This window comes from Marmota marmota, unplaced genomic scaffold (genome assembly GCF_001458135.2).
Source record: "Marmota marmota marmota unplaced genomic scaffold, marMar, whole genome shotgun sequence".
Classification (NCBI taxonomy): Eukaryota; Metazoa; Chordata; class Mammalia; order Rodentia; family Sciuridae; genus Marmota; species Marmota marmota.
The window spans coordinates 44,141,984-44,167,885 of NW_026000229.1; the positions used below are offsets into that span (position 1 = coordinate 44,141,984).

Sequence of the window (25,902 nt, forward strand, 5' to 3'; positions counted from 1 at the left end):
GGATATGTTACCAATTTTCCCTGGATACTATCATAGATAACTAGGAATTAGGAAACTCGGGCCACCTTTTCTGATGAGCCTATATGTCTCAGTTTCATTTGATTGTAATACAGACCACTTCTCTCTGAGTTATCTATGTAGAGAGGTGTGATCTCATGGGATAATGTACCATAAACAGTTAGGAGACACTACTGTGTCCTTTCTCCAGTGGCAGGAGCTTCTAGGCCCTCCATTTCTCTAAGCCCTGGGGTCTTGTTTTGCAGGGCCAACGTTGGCATCAAGGGAGTGGGTATTTTGGGCGAACCTGGCAGCCAGGGGATGTAGTTGGTTGTATGATTAACCTGGATGATGCCTCCATGATCTTTACACTGAACGGGGAGCTGCTGATCACCAACAAAGGCTCTGAACTTGCCTTTGCTGACTACGAGATTGAGAATGGTAAGTCTACTTCCCTCCCCCATCCCAACTCCATGGGGTTCAAGGAAAACCCAGGGCTGAGGGGGCCTTTTACCTCCTTATTTGGAGTACATTCCCTTTGTATATTTGAAACTCTAATGGTAAAGACTACTCCTTATACTTTCATTTTAAAAGAATCATGACAAATAATAATGATAGATAATATATAAATTCTAAACTTCCATATAGATCTCCTTCTACTTCCTTCCACCTTGGCATTCAGGGGGTTCCAGATTTTCCAGTATTACAAAGGAAATGCTCTTTGTATACAGATTAATGTTCTTGGCAGGAGAGAAAAATCAGGGAATTAAAGAATTATTCTGATTTGAATTATCATTCTGCATGTTTGTGTAATTGAACTTGATGCTTTGATGAGAACCATTGAAACACGAAAGTTAGACTTAGTTGTTCCCTTGAATGAAATAGAATTTATTTTGAAATTCAAACATGCTGTGAAGCCAAAGCAGAGTTGTACTTATTAATGGCCATGAATAGACCACAATCAGCACAGTGCTTCCAGCTAGACAAAGGAACAGTTAGAGCTTGTTATTTCCTGTCTACATCACTGTGTTCCGTACGCAAGATTGCTGGCACATGGGGAGAGAAGCGTTGGACTGCAGGTCGGTGGACTTGCTCCTACCGAGCTGTGTGGCTCCCAGGGAATCTCTGCTTGAGGCCTGGGTTTTACTTTCTACATCTATACCAGGGAGTAAAAGGATAAATGAAATAAATTCCAGTGTTCTTCCCAGATATGAAATTCTGTGACAGTGACTTAATGCCTGCTGTGTGCAGGCCCCAGGGCTCAGTGCTGTGCCACTTTCTGCCTCTTGCTTACAGATGAGGAGGAGGCTTCTCTGAAACAGGTGACCTGGGCTCACACCCTGCCTCTGCCCCCATCTCCTCCATACTCTCTGGAGCCCCCAACATCCTAGTTGACTTTTTTAAAACCTCTTTGGGCCTCATTTCCCCCCTCTGTAAATGATTAGGGCTGCTTGTAGCTCTCAATGTCTGAGACATTACAAAAGAAGCAGTCCCCACCTAGAAAGCAAGAGAGCACAAATATGAAACCATGTACATGTAACGTAAATGTTCTTTATTTGCAGAACGTGTTAAGTTTTGTGAGTTTCACACTCTTTGCAGAGACCCATTATTGCAATGTGCTTATCCAATTATACCTTTTAAGAGCTCTAAAGATATTTGAGGGAATAGAAAGGTGGAAATTCAATATATTTTCCTAAGAAACAAGAAAGACTAACACCTGATGGGGCCGTGTTTTAATGCCTTCTGAAGGGATTTAAAAATCAGAAGTTTTAAAGAAAACATTCTATTTTGGGAGACAGGTGGGGAAACATTGCTGGCAGGAGTGTCTTGTGTGCTGGTTCAGAGGTAAAGGAGAGGGAGGGCTGTATGTGGCCATCAGAGCAGTGTAGAAGGGCCATTGCACCCGTGCAATGCTGCCTCCTGGAGGCCAGGAGGAAAATGAAAAACTGGAATGTTGGAGTTCATCCCCAACAAAAGAAGCTCCCTGGGATAGAAAGAATCAAGAGACTGAGGACCTTTCCCTGGCTTTACCATTGAATGAACTAGAAGACATAACTTGTCTGTTAGTCTTTGGGTCAACTGTTAGGAGGAGATAAGAATTTTCTGTGCTGTGCCAAGTGATGAGAACTTTGTAAAGTCCAAGTGTGGCTCATGTCAGACCAGAATCAAAAAGCGCAACCTCACAAGAAGCTGGGATGTGTATGGTCTAAAGCAAATGAAAATGCAAGTAGTAGCAGTATTAGGGGGCTTGTTTTCTGTTTGTAGACCAAATAAGATGAAAATATGAAAAGGTGATTAATAATGCAAAGCTTCAAATTATAAATAGCAAGTGACTACTACAGAATGAAAGTTCTGTGTGAATGATCTTTGAATTGAAAGTTGAATAAAGAGTGTGCCCTCTGTAGAAGCATATTCCAATCAGAGGATGCCATGAGACTAATGAAGTGGCATTGGGGAACTTCAGCAGAGGATAGGACAGTAGGAGAATGGAAGATTTCTGTATGGAATTCACAGATGGTAGAGCTGGACAGGTAGATGAGGTGCAGGTTACAGTCTAAACACGAAGATTCGGACCTCCCCTCCAAGAAACTATTGTCTCATCTGGGCTAAACACCCTTGGATTTCACCCTCTGGGAAACAGGGAGCTGATACAGGGTTTGAGCAGAGAAATGCTATAAAGGAAGAGATATTTCAGGGTAGCTCTGCTTTCTGCGATTATCTGTGTTATAATGAAAAGAAATGCCTCATATGCCCTTTGTGGATGGGGACATGATTTGACCTTCAGAATAACAAAGTCTATTATTAGGAAGCTATTTTATAATAGAATTGTACTGTAATATGTTCATGCATTATACTGTAGCATTGTATCACACTTTAATAACATAGCGACAAGATAATTGGAAGGCTCTTTCAGTTATATGATAGCTCAGGAGTTGGCAGAGGGACAGCTGAAAGGAAGATGACATGCTATTCTTTGATAACAACAGCCCAGAGGCCTGGAATAACCATAGCATCTCTGTTCTCTGCAGAATATGGAAAGAGGCAGCAATTCTTGCCTTGAGTTGTTAAGAAAACCATCTGTTGGAAATAAACATTTTATGCACTGTGGCCCCCATATATGCTTGCTCTATGTGCTTATGTTCTGGTTGCTAGCACGTCAGCCTTGATTCAAGCCATTACCCCCGTGGGAAGTCATGAGCCCTTTGGAGGAAGGACTAGGAGTCGACATTACAGTTTATGGCATTTATTTATAAGTTGTCCTCTTTGTTCTCTTCTACATCATGGATAATATGCACTTATCTGCCTCATTAGAATTTTTCTAATCAATGCCCCATTCCAGTGTCTGCCCAGGACCACCACAGTTCTGTATTGTCATGCAAAGGTATGTGGAAGCTTAGAAACCTCCAAGGTGTCAGCCTTCTGTTTTCCTCCATTTAAAGGAGAGAAAGATACAGTCCTTAGCATTTTGCCAGACCTTAGAATGTTGACATCTAGAAGAAGCTTCAGTGTGGTCCCCTGAGGGCCATCCTCATCCTGCTGCAGCTTCCATGTCTGCAGGGGCAGCCTCCTGGGCTCTTCCTGTCCATTGGCCTATCTGGGTTTAACAGATCCCTCAGCTCTGTGGACAGCTCTTTGGGAAGCAGAAAATGAAACAAGTTTGTAGGAAGTGTCACTGACATCTGCATGCACACACTGGTGCCAAGGGGCTCTGCCATGCTTTCTCCAGATAGGGACTGTACTTCAGGAAGTGACTATGGCAGGGGAGCATGATTCTTCCTGTGTTTTACAAGGGGTGTGACCATTGCTGGATTGCCCCTGAACTCCTCCTTCTCCAGGCTTAGGAGGAAATGCAAAGGGATGAGCAAAACGTGTAATGCTGGAGTGAGACTCGGAAATACCCATAAGTGGTCTGGGGCCACCACTCTCCAGGATCTCAGCTTTCCCGCTACTGGTAGTGATTCTTCTCCATGTCTTTCTTCAGTGAAAAGTGAATTGAAAATGGATCCAACATTTGGGTTTTCTGGAGAACGGGTTTCTTTCCAAGCTCCCAAATTATAAAAAGTTGACCAACCTTCTATGTCTCTTCCTAATCACAAAACCAGGGTGAGGCCTTGTAATACCACATTTATCAGAACTTGGCACCCTCTGTGAAACATAAATGCATGTGTTCTTGCTGTTTCTTTCCTGGAACAATACCTCTGTATTTATCTGGGCTCAAGATGATGTCATTTGGAAGATTCTCCTCAAATCTCTTCAAAAACATCAGCATAATCACATCTATTAGCCTGCATAGAGGAAAGGGGATTTCTTTACCCCTTTTATATTTCTTTTATTTCTCCATTCTCATCTGAGGCTGTGGGCCAGTTGAGTTGTGGGCAAAATGCAAATCCTTGTTTATGACAGTGTTCATAATTTAATGCCATATGACCTTGCCAAATGGGTCCTTTTATTTAGATTCACTCCAGAGAGTCAGTGGCCACCTGTATGCAGGTAGCCCTTTTCCTCTGCTGGGCCTGGGGTGCTCTGTGGTTATGGGTCTGCAGCTAACTAATCTAGAAACAAACTGGTCAACTACATGACACAGGAAAATGATTTGCAAAGGGAAGTGAGAGTTAGTCACAAAGCAAGTTGGAGTAGGTAAGAATTCAAAAACAGGCATCCTGGCTTCAGTCCCTCTTATTTTCTCTGGAATCCTGCTAAAGCAGCTTTGTTCACACACTGGTTCTATAGTTTTCCAGGTAACAAATAGGTGAGGGAATTGTTCAACTTTCTAAACCCTTATGTTAAATCATAATAATGAGTGCTGACATTAAGAAAGTGTTTGATAAGTACTAGTTGTGGTTTAGTACATCACTGCTGCCCACCCCCATCTGCCTACCATGCAGAGTTATAAAGTTACATGAAGCTTTAATACCTCAGGTAAAGAGGTTCTAGAAATGGAACCTCTTGCCAGGTGAAGGGAGCTGTTGCAAGTATCCAGTTGTCACATCTTCCTCAGGAAAAATTGTAGCAGTGTTCTGAATTTCTCTTTTCTGACTCATTGGTTTAGCTTCTCTTCTGCTTCACAAAGCTTCCCCAGCTGTGCCCACTTAGCCCCCAGGAGGTCTCTAACACTTGCCTTCCATTGCTCTCCCATCCCTGGCCTCGTTGGCCCTGCTTTCTCCCCTGCAGAGAGGACTTCTGCCTACAGGGAAAGTGCTTCACTGTGTAATGATTGCAGCCCTTTGCCCTAGGACACAACTGCTGTTTAAATCTGGGGCATTTGTCCCCTACAACATTCTCTTCCTCTCCTGCATGTTGACTGGCTGCTGGACTGTGACTCAGAGGGTACAAGATCATATTCCATTTTGTCACTCACCCTTCTTGTGACCTTGGTCGGGTATGATGGCTCCTCAAGTCATTCATTTTTTATCCTCAGTAAAGTGTTATCCCCTCTGCTGATGCTTAATAGTAATGAGTTGAAGTTCCTTAGAGAAAAGACTTTTGGCTTTTCTACAATCTACAATCTACAAAAGATCGTAGATGCCCCCTAAATTGGCCTTTAAATTTCCCCTGAAAGAGCACACTACCCTAGGAGCAGTGCCTCTTATTTTGGGGGGTGGGGTAGGCTTCAACCCTTGCTTTAGTCAGCCGTCTCAGAGCTGTCCCCTCCCTCCTAAGCACTTGCCACAGCCTCAGCTGGCCGCCAGCTGCCCGCCTCCCACATCCTCCCAAATCCAAGATAATTAGAGCTTTCCCTGCTTTGCTGATTTGTTGGTCCACAATTATGATTTATAAATAACCCACAAAGAAGAATGCCAAACAACTTGAACTTCTATTTGGGTCTATTCTGAATAGTAATTTTAAATATGATCAGGATATAGAAGTGAGCTCAGAGAGATGAACGTAGCTGTAGGAAGGACGAGAGGAGTTTTCTCTGGCTCTTCACGAAACTCTTGCTCTCCTGCTTAGGTGAGGAAGACAGCAGCAGGCTGGGAGGAGGGGAGTGCATGGACAGCAAAATTTTAATTCCAGCATTTAAAACTTCTTAGCACCATGCTCTCAGAACATGAAGCACCACTGGACCTCACATCTCACTAAGGAGGACACTGAAGCCCAGAAAAGTTAGGGGATTTGCTCCAACTCATTCTTTCTTAAAAAATAAATTTTATTGTATATATTTAAGGTATACAGCAATGTCCTGAGACCTGTAAAAGGTTCTATAATTTTAAAAACTAGCATGCATTATCTCACTTAGTTAGTCATGTCTTTTGTTTTTTGTTTTCTGCTCAATATATCATTCTTTTGGAGGGGTGGGGAACGGGAGGTACCAGGGATTCAGTTCAGAGGCACTCAGCTGCTGTGCCACATCCCCAGCCCTATTTTGTATTTTATTTAGAGACAGGGTCTTACTGAGTTGCTTAGTACCTTGCCATTGAACTTTGAACTCATGACCCTCCTGCCTCAGCCTCCCAAACAGCTGAGATGACAGGTGTGCATCACCATGCACAGCCAATATGTCATTCTTTAGGTTTGTTGTTTTGTTGTTGATAGCATTTAAAATTTTCAAGGGCCTATGGTCAATTGTAAATAAGGCATACATAAAGAATTTTACTTGTTCTTTTTACTAATTTTTCTTTTCCAGTTCATTTTTATTTGCATCTTAAGAATAATCTTGGCTGGGATTGTGGCTCAGTGGTAATGCACTTGCCTAGCATATGTGAGGCACTGGGTTCGATCCTTAGCACCATATATAAATAAATGAATAAAGGTATTTTGTCCATCAACAAATAAAATTTTTTTTAAAAAAAATAATAATCTTGGCTAAATGATGGTTTTTACTAAATCAGTTTGAAACAAACTCACTGAACTTTCTCACACACCAAAGGCAGAGGTCATCTCTAGGTGGCCTCTTGTTGTTGACAGTATGTGCCAGGAAGAAAGGTAAAGGCTAGCATCCCATCTTTCCTATTGGGACTCAAAGGTCGGGTGTCCTCAGGCTTCCTGGGACAGGCCTGTGAGCTGGAGCAGGACTCTCTCTATTTCGCAGGCTTCGTGCCCATCTGCTCTCTGGGGCTGTCTCAGATCGGTCGCATGAATCTCGGGATGGATGCCAGTACCTTCAAGTTTTATACCATGTGTGGCCTCCAAGAGGGCTTTGAGCCTTTTGCTGTCAACATGAACCGAGATGTTGCAATGTGGTTCAGCAAGCGCCTCCCAACGTTTGTCAATGTACCGAAGGATCATCCACACATCGAGGTAACATTACGCATCTTGGGTGGCCCTGGCAAGGCAGGTTGACCAAGGCACTAAGCTCCCCTAATGCTCCTGTCAAAGGCAGATGCTTACCTAAGTCCATGCCCTGGCTGCCTATGGGCCACCTCCTGCTGGCTCTCACTGCCACAGGCTCCTTACCACAGCTGCAGGCTCCTTAATTGGGACAGCTTAGTGACCTCTTAAGAAAAGCCTGTCCATTCAGATTGGTCCCCAAGTCTTGAGGCCATTTGGTCTTCTGTAGACATTCCTATACTGTTATTGCCATAGTAACATGGTACCCACAGACCTTTCACAGTGTTTTCTTCTGAAGTGCAATATTTGCTCTCAAGATTACATCCTGAACAGGCAGGTTCTTATATGCTTATTGTAAGGAGCTTAAGTTGGGTCCTGGTTCTATATTTACTGACAGCTATTTTGCCCCTGCCCCCTGTTTTTCCTGTGGTGAGTACAGGGAGAAAAGTGCTGATAAAAAGCTGAACAGATCACTTCGTTGCGGCATCCCTTGGGGCAAATTCAGTGTCTTGCTTCAGCCTGACTCTGGGTGCCCTTAACTTACCCTCAGGTCTGAATTCAACAAGCACCAGCTCTTAACCCCCACTGCCGCTCACAGTCTTAAATCAAGACTTTTCTCTACTTCCTCCCAGGCCATCACTTTAAAAAGTTGATTCTTAACTTTGGGAATTCATGAACCCCTTTGACAAACTGATAGAATCTAGATGCCCTCCACTTAGGAAAAAACACAAAGTGCACACTCACAGCCCCCATAAGAACATAAGAGAACATAAGAATGTTCTACAGCAATCAGGAGAGATCAGATTATAAGAAAGTTATAATTACTCTCTCAGTTCACTTCCTCCTTCTCTACACAGACACAGTTTTGATCTTTCCTCTCCAACTCACTGCCTGCAGTGCTTGTGCCCCAGAACCTGGAAATGCCTCAGGATTATTCAAGCAGGCTATGGGAGCCTCAGTTCTCAGGTGGCAGCAACTGTGGCAGAAATGGAAGCCCAGCTAAGGAGGGGAGGGTATCCTCCATGGGAGCTGAATGTCTCTTCTTAAGCTTCAGGCTTTCTACATCCTCTCCCTTAGATGTTCTCATGCCGAGTCACAAGGGAAATTTTTTATTTTAGCCACTTGCCCCTGCCTTTGTGGATATCATTCTACATCATCCAGTTATTACCCCCTTTTCTGCAATTTATTCTCTACCTTTGGCCTTGAGATGAACCCAGTGGTCATGTTTTTAGATCTCTAATTTCTCCAGCCAGGGCCCAAGTAATAATGAGAATCATGGTTCGGGTAGCACTGGTGACAGTGTTCACCCATAGTTTGCAGAATGCCTTGCTGTATGTTATATATGTCAACAAGAGAAAGAGGGACAGGGTCAAGGTCAGGCCCTTCGATATGTCAGGGTAAGGACTTATGTTGTTTCCAGGTTGTGAGGATTGATGGCACCATGGATAGCCCTCCATGCCTCAAGGTGACCCACAAGACGTTTGGAACACAGAATAGTAATGCCAACATGATCTACTGCCGGCTGAGCATGCCCGTTGAGTGCTACTCCTCCTTCAGCCACAGCCCCTGTCTGGACAGTGAAGCTTTCCAGAAAAGGTGAGGGTGAAGCCTGTGGCTTGTCAGTGGTGCTCATGTGCCTGCTCTAGGACTGGCATCTGATTACTCTCCACCTGAGCTCAAGAACTCCATGCATGGTTCCCCTGCTCTGTCAGGCAAAGAAATGTGATGTGTGTGCACATGCGTGCATACAAGGACAGGTGTGTGTTGGTACACCACGTAATTTAGGGACCCATAAAACTGAACAGTCGGGCTTTGTGCAGAAGTTTCAGCTCTTTTGGAGCTCTCTGAGCCCAAGACTCCCTGCTGACCACGATTCCTGTTTGGGGATGAGAGGAAGGTGATTACATGAGAGGGTGCAGTGGCACTACAGCCGTGTGAAGTTAGAAGTTTCTGGAGACACACGCTGCTGCCTTTGCTAGCCCATGGGCATTGTGCAGTGCTCCAGCCGTGCCACTCACTTGTGAGCAATATGGCTTCTTCCTTTCGGATAAGGAATGGATTTTTTTTGCTCTCTTCCCCCCCACCCCCATTGATGTCTATTTTTAACCATTGATGTATGTCTGCCATCTGGACTTGTCCTGTCCAGGTCTCCGGTAGCATTTCACTGTCTCCCAAGCTTTCAAACAAAAGCAGCCGCTTGAGAGAACAGGATAATCCATCTGAAGTGTCCCCGACTATGTTACTGCAATCTCTCCATCCTCTTCAGCTCTAACTCATCATCTGAGCTGAGGGACGAGAACTAGAAGTCGCAGCCCTCCCTTGTGGTAGCAGCTTACAAAGGAACAAGTCCCAAGGCCAATTGCAATCACTTGTGTAGAGAAAACAGCCAGTTTCCTAAGCTTGCCTTGATCATTAAAGGTAGATCAATTGCCTGTCAGAACTGTGGGATTCTCTATACAACTGACATAACTAAAACATGGATTATCTTCCCCCCAGGAAACAGATGCAAGAAATACTCTCTCATACAACAACAGTAAGTAAATGTGCTCAATTATGGTTTTAATTATTTGATTCTTTGCTGTGCCTGGTAATAAGCCCCTTACAGCAAAGATCTGTCTAGAGATCTTCTTTAATTGCCAATTACTCTGTCTTTTAATATCCATCTTGATGATTCCAGAACATGTCTGTGGCATTTCTCAAATGAGGGAAAGAAAGATAGTCATTCAGTCCAAAGCAGAAACTTACCTGGAGCTCCTAATTGGGCTTCACTTTGTACTTGGTGCCCATTTGTCATCAGAGACCCTACACTGCCTTTCTGATTAAGATGAGCATCCATTACAAGGCTCTCCATTAAACGCTTCTATTTGTTCTTCTGTGTAAACATGAGTCAGCTCCCCTATGTCTCTGTACAATGCCAGCACTAATGTTGAAAGCGATAAAATGAGAAGGAGCAGAAGCCAGCCCAGAGATGGAAGCTACTTTCAATTCCTTCTCCATAGCTAGACAGAAGCCAGAAAGAATTACTTCCTAATTTTTTTCACTCTTCTTTAGCATCTGCCCCTCAAAAAAAAAAAAAAAAAGTATGGAGGAAATGCATGTGTTGCCCCTTCTACAGAAGTTCTCCTGCAGTCCTGAGTTCATAGGTTAAACACCAGGAGTAAGATTCCCTCTGTACAACTCACACACTTACTTGTGGGCAGACATTGTGTTAGGCACATGGTGTAATCCTTTCATTTAATCTCCATTTGATTATTTAAAGTTAATTTACTTGGCAACCCCATGAGAGAGGCTACTATGCACAGTATTGTGTGCAGAAAGCATGAGGGTCAGAGTAACTGATTGCAAAAATTCAAGCCTAGGTTGTTCTGGCTGGCTCTTTTGCCTCCCAGTCAGGAAAATTTGACAGACTATAAGTAAAAGTTACTGGATTAAGCATAAATCTGCTCATTCTCCCAAGGAACACGAAGAAGTCATCCCCTTCCTCTCTGCTCTAGCAATGATGGCCTCACAGATGGCATGACCCTCACCAAGAGCCACTGTCCTTTCCAGCACTGTCTGTGGTTGGGCATGATGCCACACAAAGCAGGTTGCTTGGGACGGGGGAGTTTTTTTCTTTTCCCACTTCTTTTTCAAGACTTTCCAAAGCAAACAAACAAAAAATACCTTGGACTTTCTTGCAGAAGTAGAAAGGAATAGAAATGTTCTGGCTGTTCTCTCTCTGAGGTTGAGGACTGTGCTATCCTGCCATGCAGCCCAGGGCGGCCTGGTGCCCAGGAAAGGTTAGGGTTCTGAGCTGACCACTCTGAGAAAAGATGCCACAGACTTCCCCAACAGAATCTCCTGATCTCATATCTGGTGTCTTTCTGGGCGACAGGTGGCAGTGTAAATGCTCACTGCTCCAGGTGCTGCTAAAGCCAAGCAGAAAAGAGAGAAATTAGGAAATCAGTGTCTCTATTCAGCCCTCAGTCCAAGTCCAGAGTGTAGTGTGCGCTTCTTCATAAAAGAGGGCCAAGTGCCCCCCACACACACACACTGAGGGCCGCTCACCTCTCTCTGTTGTCCCTGCACAGCAGTGCTACTATGCCATTCGCATCTTCGCTGGACAGGACCCGTCCTGCGTCTGGGTTGGATGGGTGACTCCAGACTATCACTTGTACAGTGAAAAGTTTGACCTGAACAAAAACTGCACAGTCACTGTCACTCTGGGGGATGAAAGAGGCCGGGTCCATGAAAGGTAAGGGGGTTCCCAAGAGGCAGCATTGGCCACTGGGCTCCCCACTCCCTCCTCCCAGCAGTCTTTCCCCTTCCATTCCACCCTGAAGCCCCAACGAAGCAGGCATCCCAGCCTGCCTTAAAAGGGGAGCATGGAGTGCAGGCTTAATATCCCTAAGGAAACCGGGGAGGGGGCAGTTTGCTTTGACACCGAGAAGGTGTTTAGTGAAAACCGGGGGTAATTTTATCATGCGTTTAAACCATGACCCACGGATGAAAGATAAAGATAGGTAATTGTGGTCTGAGGTCCCTCTCAGTTTTCTTCATGACTCTCAAGCAGCCCCAGTTTCTACAACATCAGAACAAGACAGAGAAAAATCCCTGGGTATTTGAGAGAAGCCAGTTCAGAAATAATAAAAAGATGTATCACATGACATAACCATTGATAAACTCAGAACTGCTCATCCCAAAAGATTTTAATAACTAAACACATAAAGAATATAAAAGAGCCAGGCACAGTGGTGCATGCCTATAACAGCAGCAGCTCAGGAGAATCATGAGTTCAAAGCCAGCCTCAGCAACAGCAAGGCACTGAGCAACTCGGTGAGACTCTGTCTCTAAATAAAATACAGAAAATAGAACTGGGGATGTGGCTCAGTGGTTGAGTGCCCCTGAGTTCAATTCCCGGTGCTCAAAAAATAAAAACATAAAAAAGACTTAACAGATTTATTAGTAATTACCACTGAATAGACCTTAGGGCTCTTAAGGGAGAACATGTCTTAGGCACACTTGTGCCTTTCCACTGTCCATTGGTACTGTTGTCAGAATACTTGGCTACTTGTTCCCCACAGGTCACTTATAAGACTGTATCTTATGGTCATCATGTTCCCACCTTTGTGAGGTATGAGAGCATCTTTCCTGAACAGCCACAGATAGAAATTTGATAAGTTGTTTCTCAAACTGGTCTTTCCTCCCTACAAGTCAGGAGCATTTTGCAGTCAATGCTCTTTAAATGATACTAGGGGCCAGTTGTAGCCATAGTTACTGTCCTGAGGGACCCATGTGGGCACATAGTTATGAGTGAAGGCTCTGAAAACAAATTTACATGCTTACTAGATTTAAAACTAGATCCCAGTACTTAATAGCAGTGCGACCTTGAATCGGTCACTTGACTTTCCTGGGCTTTGATTTCCTCATCATCTATCAAGTGAGAATATTAGTCATAAAATTTTATGAGTATTAAATGAGTAATTTGTTGAAAAATGCTTAATGCACTGCCTCACCTCAAGCACTCGATAAATACTATGATTGTTGTTGCCATTTTTAAATGCCCATCATGTTAAGAGAGTCAGAATAGATATTAAAAGCAACATATGGCTTAAGTTGGAAAGGAAAATATATGAAAACAATTGACCAATTTAGGTTTTTGTTCTTCAGCCAGAAGAAAAAAAAAAGGCAGAAATGCCCATCTCATTTGAGTTTATTGCTCCTGTTCTCTGGCTCTGCCACACCAGATGCACCACTTGATTTATCTGAACGGCACTGACCACATTTATTGTGACAATTAACTGACCTGTTAATTGTCCTAGAGCAAGACCTAGTGTATGGTAGGTGCTCAGTAATTCTTGGTTCTTTGTCCTACATAATAAGCAATAGGCACAGGATCGATTTTCACAGCATTTTTAATTTGGGCTCCTTAAAATATGTCCAAATCCTACCACTTCACATTCCTACAGATTTAATACATTATTAATTGAATTCTGTATTAGCCATCAATGTATTTAGAAATTCATTCACTAAAAAAAAACATTAATAACATGACTGCAGTTTGGTTTTTATAAGATGTAATGATGGCTATTACTCTTTGGAAGAGGCAGTTAGCTCTGGCGCCAGCCTTCGGGCATTCGTGTTGAACAAAAGCCCCATTGTTGTTATCCCAGATTGGAGGAGAGGAATTCAGGACTATGGAGGGGATCTCCACTCCCAGGAGATCCTTGAACTAGTAAAAACCTTAAATAATCCAACCCTGGGTTTTCCAAATGAGAACCAGTCCAGAGAGGCAAAGCTGTATTCAGAGGGTGCTGTGTTCCAAGGCCTGTCCACCAAGACTGAATGCAGTCTCCCTCCTCCACACTGCTGAGGGCCACAACAGGAAACCATGCTGATTCGCATAGATGGACCTCAGCATGTTTGAAGGGCCTACTCCAGCATTAAGTATAGAGTTCATCTCTCATTTAACCTGAGAAAAGTCACATCATGCTACTTCAAGGGCTTGGGTCCCTCAGACGTTGTATCCCAGGATGAACTTACACAGAATTGACTGCCTCTTGCCACAGCCCATCATGAGGGGCTCTGGGAATCACCTCAGCCACCACACATCTTCTCTAAAGCTCACCCAGAGTATGAAGTCCTACAATTAAGGGGTCAGGCTTTGGAGTTATTATAGTTTGTGTTAAGTGTAGATAGCTATTTTGGACAACAAGTTGGTGGATATCCAGTGATGTAGGAAGGCAACTGCCTGGGAGCTGGGAAGATCAAGGCTGTGTGGGAAGTGGAAGGGCATCAGAGAGAAACTGGACTGACTTTCCAGATTCAGACTGGCCATCCTAAAGAATACAGGCAGAGTTTCGTATGTCTTATCGAGTTTTGCCCATTTACCAGACTGGGATTCTGAACAGATTTTTATTTCTGCATCTTACACCCAATCCCTTTATAAATTTGCCCAAAGTAGTTACATTCTCTGTGCCTTAGTTTTCTATCAACACTAAAGTAGGAATATTATCATCCTCATTATCTGTTTCACAAAGGTGTTATCTGTTTAACAAAGGTGAATAGATACTGAGTCAGGAATTCTCTTTGGAAAGGGGTAGCCTTCTAGACTTCCATATCCCTAAATAGAGTGGCTCACACATAAATTAATTCTTAAATGAATTAATTAAACCTTCATAGGGGGGCTTGTGAGGCAAATCACTCCTGAGTCTTGATTGCAAACCACCCAGTCCAGATTCCGTGCCTTCCCCCGTCTCTCTCTCTGGCTCCCAGTGTGAAACGCAGCAACTGCTACATGGTCTGGGGCGGGGACATTGTGGCCAGTTCCCAAAGATCAAGTCGGAGTAACGTGGACCTGGAGATTGGCTGCCTCGTGGATCTGGCGATGGGCATGTTGTCCTTCTCAGCCAATGGGAAAGAACTCGGCACCTGCTACCAGGTAGGGACAGCTTCTGGAGCTGTGACAGCATTGTCCCAGGTCTGGTCAATATGGCTGGGTTCCTCTTCTTTTCCATATGCAGTATCTTCATCACACTGCATCCAGTGGATAAGCCTGTGTGGTCCACGATCCATTTAAGACAGAAAATAAACACAAAGCAACTCTATTTTGTACTGAGGGAAAATAGTATTTCTTATCATGTCATAAAATCATATTATGCTGGTCATATCAAATCAATAAGGGGAGAAATGCTTTCTTTAATGATGAGCTCTGAAAGGTCATTCATTTGTTTCACGGATTTATCTCTTCCACCTTTATGTTACCTTTGCCACTCAATGCACAAGATTCAAAAAGTAAACAAACTTCTATGCTAAAAATAGAAACCTATGGAAACTAATTTGCTATGTGTTCCCTTTGCAAAAGGTTTATTCATATTCCCTACAAATACCTTACATGATCCTTTAAGAATATATTTATGTAACATTAAACAGAGATGAGAGGTGGGAGGGAAAGGGGGAGAAAAGGGAAGTTGCATGGAAATGGAAGGAGACCCTCAGGGTTATACAAAAGAACATACAAGAGGAAATGAGGGGAAAGGGAAAAATAATACAAGGGTGAGAAATGAAGGTCAGTAGAGGGGGTAGAGAGAGAAGAGGGGAGGGAAGGGGAGGGGAGGGGGGATAGTAGAGGATAGGAAAGGTAGCAGAACACGACAGTCACTAGTATGGCAATATGTAAATCAATGGATGTGTAATTGATGTGATTCTGCAATCTGTATATGGGCTAAAAATGGGAGTTCATAACCCACTTGAAGCAAAGTGTGAAAGATGATATATCAAGAACTATGTAATGTTTTGAACAACCAACAATAAAAAAAAAAGAAACTGAGTTCAATCCTCAGCACCACATAAAAATAAATAAAGATATTGCATCCAAAAAAAAACAAAAAGAATATATTTATGTAAATCAAGTGTTTTCCTATTTCGTGGACTGTGAACCTTCACATAACTGCAGGAAAAGCTTCAGTGATACACATGTAGGTTTAAATGTCATTAACCACAAAATGCCTCATCTCTTCATCCTTGATGGCCAGATGAGCTCTTGGAAAGGCCCCTTATCACATCCTCCTCCTTGAGGTTTTGCAATGAATGATAGCACAGGAAAAGATTTAAGAGAGATCACAGAAAGAAACCTGTCAAACCAAGCATTTCTCAAATTATTTGACCAAGAAAACCATTATGTTAACTTTGACAATTAGTAAAATTCTATGAACCTACAGTTCCACAGAGCCTCCCATGGGAAATGCTAAGTTGAAGAGTTGAATTTCTATGTTAAACACTTACAATGGATGCTCCAGGTTGAGATGGAAGAGCTTTCTCCCATTGAGAATAGTCAGGAAAGTATTCATTACAAGAAATCTTAATTTTTAAGAGAAATGTTCTAAATTGAAGAAATAGCCCAAGAAGCATTATGGCAATAGGGAAGCATAAGCAATGGGCAGAATAGCCAGGGACTTTTATAATTAATGGTGAGAAATTCATTTGGAAATAGGTTGACATAGATAGGAATTGGGGAACTATTGAAGGTTTCTGAGCAGGAGAGTTACATGCAGTGTTTAAGGAAGCCAACAGTCTTCCAGGGTCACCATCGGATCAAAATACCCTCTTATATGATGAATAGAAATCCTGATTCTTCAATCAGACGCAGGTTACAGCCTTTCAACAGCCAGCCATCTGGCCTTTGGTTGGAGAGATGGAGCCAGATGGGCAGCAAAGTATGAAAGGTCCATTCACTGAGAGGATTGACGGACCCTGGCTGGGGGCTAGGGCAGCCTGCTGGCCCCAGGCCCAGATACCTTGCTCCTCCAGAAGTCCCCACTCCTCCTCCTGCTGAAGAGTAGAATCACCCACACTTGGCAAGCTTGGTCCAGCAGCTGGGGCCCACCAGGCCATTTCCAGAAAGAGCCATCTGTGAAGCCAGGCTATGCAGCCAAAGTAAAGTGTTCTAGTACTTTCGTACAATTCCACGTCCCCTGGTCCCAAGTTCCTTGAGAAAATTTCTTATATACATTACTACCGTCCTTCAGAATCCATTAGCATTTTCCCATTAACTTCTGAAATGAGTTGAACTGAAGGGTCCTCCCTGAGCTGCGGAGAATTATAGAGCATCTAATAACTTTTAAACCTAGTTGGGCTTTAGAGATCTACAAATATCAGTGATTTTTTTTTTAATGTGGCTTTCACAACAGCAGCAACTTGCCTGCCTCAGGGAAGAGCCTACTATGTTGAGGAGATGTTAAAAACAAGAACAGGATCTCTGCCAGCTTCATCCCATCTTTCACAATGGTCCCTGGGTTATGCTAGGCTGGACGGTTGTCCTCTTTGAACTGAGCCTTGGCATCCCGCCTCCTCTACTCTATACACACAAATCTTGTTTACTCTGCTCAGTGGTCCCAGTCTTGCCTCCTGTCCTAAGAAATGCTGCTGGAGGTGGGAAAGTGTTGGGGCTCTGCCAGGCACCCTGGGGAAGCTCACACCGAGCCAGCCCCTTCTCATTCCTGGCGAGACAGTAACGTGTCCAGCCATGCATCTGGTCCCTGGCAGTGGGATCATTGTTATTCTGCAGCTGTAGCCATTTTCATTTTTCAATTATCTCAAGAGGAACAGGCCAGCAATATTGATACACTGGCTTTCAATTCAGAAAGGACCAGTAACCAAAATAATGACAGAAAGATTCCCTCAAACAATGTTTCTAGACCTCCCTATTAAAATAGTGCTGTGCAATTTGAAAACCTTTTTCTGTTGCACTTAATGCAATCAGCAGAGAAATGAGAACTGAAATGAGCCTTCAAGAGATAACCCCCGCGATTGCCACGCCAGCCACATACCTCCAAGGACGGAGCCAGCTGTAAGATTCAGACTTACCAGAGGGCTTAGTTTTCGATTCTGGCCAGCTCCTATGCCCTGACCTTCACACATGATTAGAAACAATGTCTATTACTATAAGTACAAAACAGATCAGCCAGTGATAAAAATGAACCTTGGCTACGAAAGGAAAAATATCCATGGTGTGTCATGGCAGCTGGGAGTCCAGGCTCACTACTCATTCCATAGGAACAGAATCTCCTTGCCCAGCAGAGGAGCCCTTTGAAGGCAGAGGCCACCTCTCATGTTAGAAATAAAACTATCCCAGGATATCCTAAATGTACTTTGTCCCTTGGGGGGTTGGAAGACGGGCATGGAGGTTGACTGAGTTGTTATGAAGTTTTCAGGAGCTCGTCCTGAGGGACCTGAAAACATCCTACCTCCCTCAGGATGTGGCTTCTGAACTAGTTTGCTTTAGCTCCATGTAGGAAGCCTTCGAATGCATGCACTTATCTCTCCCCATTAGCACAGGCTCATGGGTATCTTCCCAGTCCAGATAAGGTCTTCTCAGCCACTGCTCTACTTGCTGAAGGCTACAATGGCAAGTTGTTATAGATGTCACACATTTGGTATTTGAGAAATCTGGTTTCTAGTTCATAGAGACAATCCCTACCTCTTAGCCGAAGTCAGAATAGCAGAACAGTCTCCCTGGCCTTGCTTGAACCATGTGGATTTGCCTTCAGAGATAAGCCCGAGTCACCACTCGCCCTCAATGGTCATCTCTAGACTGATGTGATGACCTACAATGCTGCCAGGTGCCTGTGCCCTGCAAGGAACAGCACACTTTGTCACTCAGCATCCAGTAGCAGGGGTCAATGTTTCTAGACCTCCCTATTAAAATAGTGGTGAGGTAGTGGCTCCTCCCCTGACTGCCCCTGAGCACAAGCAAAAGCTGCTGGCTGCAGGTCCCTGAGAGATGAGGCAAATGGTTATGAGTCTGTTCAGTCCAGAGCAGAGAGAGTGTTGAAGGTGGTGAACAGTGACAGCTTCCATTAAGAGACACCAGGTCGCTGAGAATTCCCAAGCATGGAGAATGACAGCCTGTGCGGCGGCATCTTTCATCTGAAATTAAAATGAGAGCATTGACTGGAATAGCTCTGGGCAAACTTCTCGATTTGTTCTGGTTTCCAGGTGGAGCCCAATACCAAAGTATTTCCAGCAGTCTTCCTGCAGCCTACAAGCACTTCTTTGTTTCAGTTTGAACTTGGGAAGCTGAAGGTATTTATCTGTTCCCTCATCTAATAGCCATGACTAGAGAAAGCAGTATTGACCATGAGGAGGGAAATCTCTCACTTCTCATTTGTGTCCCCCCCTCCTTCTTCCGGCCCCTCCCCCAGGCCCTAATGTTGGCCTGTGAAATTCAGATGACAGAACATGCATTCTCATTTTCTCCTTCTCTTACCTCTTCTAGGTGTTGAAAGGATTAATTAATGCTTATAGAACCCATTGTGCAAGGTCTTAATTAATGCTGGTGAAGCCCTGAGAGGTCCCCTGGACACACATGTCTAATTTACACTCACCATATTGGTTATCATGGGCCAGGTGCATAATCCAGCAACTGAGACTCTCCATATTGCATGTATATTTTCTTCTCTGATGTCTCTTCACCTTGTCCCAGAATGCAATGCCCTTGTCTGCGGCCATATTTAAGAGTGAAGAGAAGAATCCAGTCCCACAGTGTCCACCTCGGCTGGATGTCCAAACCATCCAGCCTGTGCTCTGGAGTCGCATGCCAAACAGCTTCCTGAAAGTAGAGACAGAGCGGGTGAGCGAGCGCCATGGCTGGGTGGTGCAGTGCCTGGAGCCCCTGCAGATGATGGCACTCCACATCCCTGAGGAGAACAGGTACTAGAGGGGCCCACAAAGGAAGGGCACGCCAAGCATTCTCACTGGACTCTGCTCAGCTCCAAGATGATTATTGATTTCCCCAGTGCCTCAGCGTCTATTCTTTACTCCCCCACTTCCATTATTCATTTAGAAACAGCAGGAAATGCACTGATGTGCCTGCTACAGAGGCTTTAGTGCAGCTTCTAGTGCCTCGAATCAGGGAACATTTCTATGCCTATCATTAAAACCAAATGACCCTGAAACAAGAATGAGGCATGCCTGGCTTGACTTAGAGAATCATGAATCAGGCTGCTGGTGTTCCCTTGTTAAAAGGCTCTCATAGATTGTGGCCTGGGTTCAATCCCAGCACTGTCAGCTCTCTGACTGTGTGTCCTTGGGTGTGTTACCTCATGCACTCATAGCCTCAGTCTCCTCAGCCATGCTGTGAGAGAAGAGCCCACCCAAAGTATTGCTGGGAGGGAAAAGAATGAGATTGCATAGATAAAATCTAGTACAGTTTCTAGACATAGTGAGAATTAAATAAGTCTTATTGTGAATGTTGTTATCCCTTGATGTCTGCCCAAAAAGCAGAATAATACGGAGAGAGTGGCAGCATTGCTGCCTGCATATTTCCCAGTTAGATATGTCCTTGGGTCATGGGTAGCAGCAGGGTAGGCAAGTTCAGGGAAGCAGAAGAGATGCCCAGCCAAGCAAGCCAATTTCAAGGGTCCCCCATTCCATGATGAAGATGAATACAAAATTAAGATCTAAGCAGATATCAGAGCCAAAGACCTCATCTCACAAACACAGATTAAAAAAAAAATAGACTTCTAAAGTTGGGAAGGGAAAATTGAACTGGCTTATGACAACTTGTCATAAGAAAAGAAATTTAGAAAGTGTTTCCTCTCTGGATAAGAATGCAGGTGAGTTTGTTTTTAGGGGAAGGTAGAGTGAAGGTTGTACATAAGATGTAGATACATTGACAGAGGACTCCAGGTACACATCTGAGGGGCTTTTATATCAAGAAATGGAGGATCCACTTGAACCTACAAATAAGAGGAGCAAGTTAGCTTGTCATGTACCTAAATGTTTTTCTGCTTGGGGCTTTGGGGTTTTCCCTAATGAGGGAAACTTGCATATTTGGCAAACCAGTGTCTTAAGTTTTGTAGGGTTTTTGAGAGCCTCATAGTTAGATATGGTGGATTGGTGGGGGTTAGGATGTGGACTGAAGCCAAGAGAGGAGTGATAACCAATTAAAGGAAACATGGCAGAGACTCCCACATCCTCTACCCCTCTGCCTTTGTGAGGCTGGTTAAAGCCCTGGGCATTCAGACAGTGAGACTGCTGGATTCTGGCTCATTCTTCTTGCCATGAGGTGGTTGATTGCTTGTTCATCCTCAGGTGTGTGGACATCCTGGAGCTCTGTGAGCAGGAGGACCTGATGCAATTCCATTACCACACACTGAGGCTGTACAGCGCCGTGTGTGCCCTGGGAAATAGCCGGGTAGCCTATGCCCTGTGCAGCCACGTGGACCTCTCGCAGCTCTTCTATACCATTGACAACAAGTACCTCCCTGGCCTCCTTCGATCCGGATTCTATGACCTGCTCATTAGCATCCACCTGGCCAATGCTAAGGAGAGGAAACTGATGATGAAGAATGAATACATCATCCCCATCACCAGCACCACCAGGAACATCCACCTGTACCCAGATGAGTCCAAGAGGCACGGACTGCCAGGGGTGGGCCTGCGGACGTGCCTCAAGCCAGGCTTCAGGTTCTCCACCCCTTGTTTCGTGGTAACCAGTGAGGAGCACCAGAAGCAGAGCCCCGAGATTCCCCTGGAGATTCTCAAGACAAAGGCACTGAGTATGCTAACCGAGGCGGTGCACTGTAGTGGAGCCCACATCCGAGACCCTGTGGGGGGTTCTGTGGAGTTCCAGTTTGTGCCTGTGCTGAAGCTCATTGGAACCCTGTTGGTCATGGGCGTGTTTGATGATGATGATGTCCGTCAGATTCTCCTCCTGATTGATCCCTCTGTGTTTGGGGAGCACAGTGGAGAGTCAGAAGAGGGAGCAGAAAAGGAGGAAGTGACCCAGGTGGAAGAGAAGGCAGTGGAGGCTGGGGAGAAGACCAGCAAGGAGCCTCCAATCAAAGGCCTGCTGCAGACCCGATTGCCAGAGTCCGTCAAGCTGCAGGTAACTCTGAACAACAAAGCTCCTGTGTGTTGGAAAGGGCCTGGGTGGGAGAGAGCACAGCCGGGCTGATAGGAGGGACAGTGGGCATGGGCATCAACCCACTGCTGAAAGAGTCCTGCATCCACACTCAAAGACCTGGAGCTTGTGGGCAATGCTTGTTTCTGACGTGGAATATATTCCTTATGTCTCCCCATGCCAAATGAAAATGCTGACTTGGTCAATAAGGCAGATGTTTTAGAAATGTTTTCTGCTAACAGTGATAAGTTTGCCCTTATTTTTTAACCTCTGGGATCTAAGTGCTCATTTGTGAGATGGCTGCCTAGAGAGGGAGTCAAGCCTTAGGCTTGGAGTAACCTCAAGGAACTGGCTCACAGGGAGATGGCACCGGTCACCTGCTCTTAGTAGATGCCATATTCTTGCAGATTGGTGTGGTCATATGACTGCAGCATTCACACAACTTCCATCCAAGCCGAGGGCAGTCATGCTCCTAGAGCCACTCCCTGCACTGCCTGGGAGCCTTTGACACTGCCTAAAATACTTTTTCCCAGCATAAGCTAGCATCAGTTATGTACTGAGAATGATAACTTTTGTATTACAGGCACAGAGAAAAGAGAAAGGGAGATGAATCAAGTAGGCCCAGCCTATGCCACTATGGAGAAGCCTGCATCAACTATTGCTAAGATTAAGTTCTTTCATTCAGCTTTTTTTCCTCTTGTTCCCTGGCCTTAGTGGGGAACAGTTGTTCTCTGAATGCAGACTGGCTTGGATTCAAGCAATAACTTTATGGTTGCTATGTGCCATAGATTTTTTTCCTCTTTTTTTTTTTTTTTTTTTTGTACTAGAAATTGAACTCAGGGGCACTTAACCACTAAGACACATCCCTAGTCCTTTTTATTTTTTATTTTGAGACAGGGTCTCCCTAAGTTACTGAGGCAAACCTTGAACTTGTGATCCTCCTGCCTCAGCCTCCCAAGCCACTGGTATTAGGCATGCACAACCAGCTTACTGGTTATGAGAACTTGCCAAGTCAGTGGCCAGAAGCAGCCTTAGCTGCTTATTTGTAAAATGTAAAAGATTATTACCAAATATAATATTAGGATACATTTTTATAAAACACAATATGTACTATGTTTTACCATAAACTGTATTATAATAATCTATAGAAGCTCTCATATCTGTATTCAATGGAATTGATAGGTAGCCCAAAACATTGAGTATAGAAAAATTATGTATATAAAATTATATACACCTATACCATAAGCATTTTTAAAACATGAATGCGCTATTCTGATATAGGACCAAGACTTCTTTTAATGTGAGTCCCCTGTCTAGCACATGGAGTCCTTTGTCATAGATGATACCTGGAATACAACATCTATAGCTTCCAGTTTAGGAGTTTTTAAAGTAAACCTGAACTTTGAGGTAGTCTCATGCTTCCCAATGACATTTCATGATGGTGGTCCTGTAAGATTACATCACTGAGCTATGCCGTTCACATCTTGGTTTGTGTAAACATACCCTATTATGTGCTTACAATGACAAAATCATCTAATGCTAAATTTTTCTGAATGTATCCCCATCATGCATGGCCTTAATTAAAAGGTACTCTGAGTGCAAAATGTTTCAAGATTTTTTTTTTCACTAGAGATTGGACGCAGGGGCACTTAACCAGTAAGCCACATCCCCAGTCCTTTTTATTTTTTATTTTGAGACAGGGTCTCACTAAGTTACTGAAGCTAAGCTTGAACTTGTGATCCTCCTGCCTCAGCCTCCCAAGCCACTGGTATTAGACATGCACCATCATACCCAGCAGATATTTAATGATTTCCCCCAATTCTCTATAGTTGTCTCACACCCAGTTTTAACTTTTTTTATCTAAAAAATTATATTTTACATAGATATAAGATTATCATAATAACAATCCAGAAGCACTAGTCACAACAAAACAGTGTATATCACAACAGTGAAAGAAGGGTGAGGGATAGACATCTCAATTTTCCTTCCTTCAGGAAGTCAGCAGAAACGAAGGCAGGGCTCACGTGAGCATTTTGGCATTGGCTTCTGTACTGAGTTTCCTGGGAAAACATTTTCTTAGAAAGCTGTTCTTTTTCTCCACAGGCAGATTTACTCTGTCTCCAGTGAGCTCATTTTCCTCTTGTTCCCTGGCCTTCCATGGGGAACAGTTGTTCTCTGAATGCAGACTAGCTTGGATTCAAGCAATATAACTTTATGTTTACTATGTGCCATTGAACAGATGATTTCAATTATCTAGGACTCAGTGTTAACATCTGTAAAATGGAGATGCTGGCAGGTCCAGGGGTGTACTTAGAGTGCTACTTACTACACAAACGTGTACACTTAATGCTTTTGTTACAGATGTGTGAGCTTCTCAGCTATCTCTGCGATTGTGAGCTGCAGCACCGAGTAGAGGCCATCGTGGCATTTGGTGACATTTATGTCTCCAAGCTGCAAGTTAATCAGAAGTTCCGCTATGATGAGCTCATGCAGGCCCTGAACATGTCTGCTGCCCTGACTGCCCGGAAGACCAAGGAGTTCCGCTCACCCCCACAGGAGCAGGTGAGCATCCCCTCCTGAGTCACTTCCAGGTCCCATGAGAAAACTTAGCACCCACAGAGCAGGGCCCACAAATCCTTTAAGGTGTCTGGGGTAGCCTCAAGGCTTCCTCTGTGGAAGATTAAAGGAGCCCCTATGGCAGCAGGAGACAGGCCTGGTCCTCTGCAGATTGTGACCGAGCAGTATCTAGGGTGGGATAATAACCTTTTCTACACTATACTTAGAGCAGGGCTTCCTCCTCCCTACCCTCTTCTCCCTATGCCTTTACTAGCAAGTCAAAAACAGATTGCTGTTGGGATTCGGCTGTCTCCTCAGCAGTGAGCCACCACTCAGAAGAATCTCTGCCAGGCTTCCAGAAGTTACTACCCCTCTTTCAGAGACCAACAAAACATGGCTAATGGGCCCCAACTTATGAGAGCGGTTGCAGTCTTCCTCATCTTACATGTCCAAACACTCTTGCCCAGTGGGCTGTGCCTTGCTAAGAGCCTCCTCAGCCCCACGAAGTCTGGAGAACCAGATTCAGGACGTGAATCATCATCTGCCATGTGTCATATTTGTTCTCTGCAGTACCCCACCTGTGCTCAGCCTTACCCAGATGGGAAGGCTTCTTTGAGAAGAACAAAAACCCCAGTGAGAAGCTTCTAAGTGAGGGAGCGATATCTTGTAAAACAATCATTTCCATTTATCCTCCTGCTCAGCAGAGCTCTGATACCTGCAGGTTGGTTGGCCACTGCTCTCTCAGTGTCCAAAGGAGAACATAGATCCTTCAGTGAAGAAATCAGTGTACTGTGTCTGACAAATCTTAGGATATTATATGTATTTAATAAGCAGCCTATTCGTAAGTTGTTGTCAATATAATTACCACTATTTTATATTAATGGCACAACTACAACCTCATCCAATTACTTACCTAATCTGCTTTGCAGAACATAGATATTTATATTGATTTAAAAATTAACCACATATCTTGACTTTTTAAAAATTCATCTGAATGGTACTGGTCATGCTGTAGAGAAGGCAAAGCCTACCATCCCTATGCTGGACCCAGAAGGAAGAAACTCTTGGGGTTGATTGGACAGATCATTGTGCTGTGCCAAATGCACCCATGTGTGGTTTTTCCTATTACCTCCCAAGAAGCACTCTTGAAGACTTTATGAACCTTGCAGGCTGCTTTTAGACTGGCAGCCATGTGGATGTTCCTCATGTCACTGGGCGAATCCTGGTGCTTTTGTGTATTTGTGAATAATGGTAGGACAGGTGATCTGGTGGTTACAGCTCTGGCATTAACTTGAGGCTACAGAGCTCCCATTCTGGCTGCTGGGACACTCACTTGTGGTCTTAGCCACATGATCTCTGTCCCAGTTTCTTTAGCTGCAGTGTGTGAGTAATGTTCATACCTCCCAGGGTTCTTGTGAGGAGCCTATGAGATCATTCATTTAGATTGCTTAGTATTACTTGAGCTGCCATTGGCTTTAGGATCAGAGATGTTTGCATTTGTCTCTTGCCTTGTTCTGTGACCCTCAGTCACAGCCCAGTAAGTGAGTTCACATTTTTCTTGCATCTCTTTGACCCAGGCAGCATCACGGCCATCCACCCAACATTCCTCATGGTCCTGGCTCCTGGAAGGACAGTGGTGGCTCCCACCCTTCCTTTCCCCATTCTGCCTCCAGACCTGTCTGCCTTCCACAGGGACT

At 44.2% G+C, this 25,902-nt stretch overlaps 1 protein-coding gene across 1 annotated transcript in view; it reads left to right on the forward strand.

Annotated features, from left to right (window-relative positions):
• Window positions 1-25,902, forward strand: part of Ryr3 (ryanodine receptor 3) — a 356,005-nt gene that overhangs the window by 157,113 nt on the left and 172,990 nt on the right. The window contains exons 27-36 of the mRNA XM_015480130.2: window positions 264-438; window positions 7,028-7,236; window positions 8,687-8,862; window positions 9,763-9,799; window positions 11,337-11,500; window positions 14,521-14,686; window positions 18,742-18,828; window positions 19,229-19,455; window positions 20,839-21,634; window positions 24,011-24,211. Of these exons, the coding sequence (XP_015335616.2) occupies window positions 264-438; window positions 7,028-7,236; window positions 8,687-8,862; window positions 9,763-9,799; window positions 11,337-11,500; window positions 14,521-14,686; window positions 18,742-18,828; window positions 19,229-19,455; window positions 20,839-21,634; window positions 24,011-24,211 (2,238 nt within the window). The remainder of the gene's footprint in view (window positions 1-263; window positions 439-7,027; window positions 7,237-8,686; window positions 8,863-9,762; window positions 9,800-11,336; window positions 11,501-14,520; window positions 14,687-18,741; window positions 18,829-19,228; window positions 19,456-20,838; window positions 21,635-24,010; window positions 24,212-25,902) is intronic.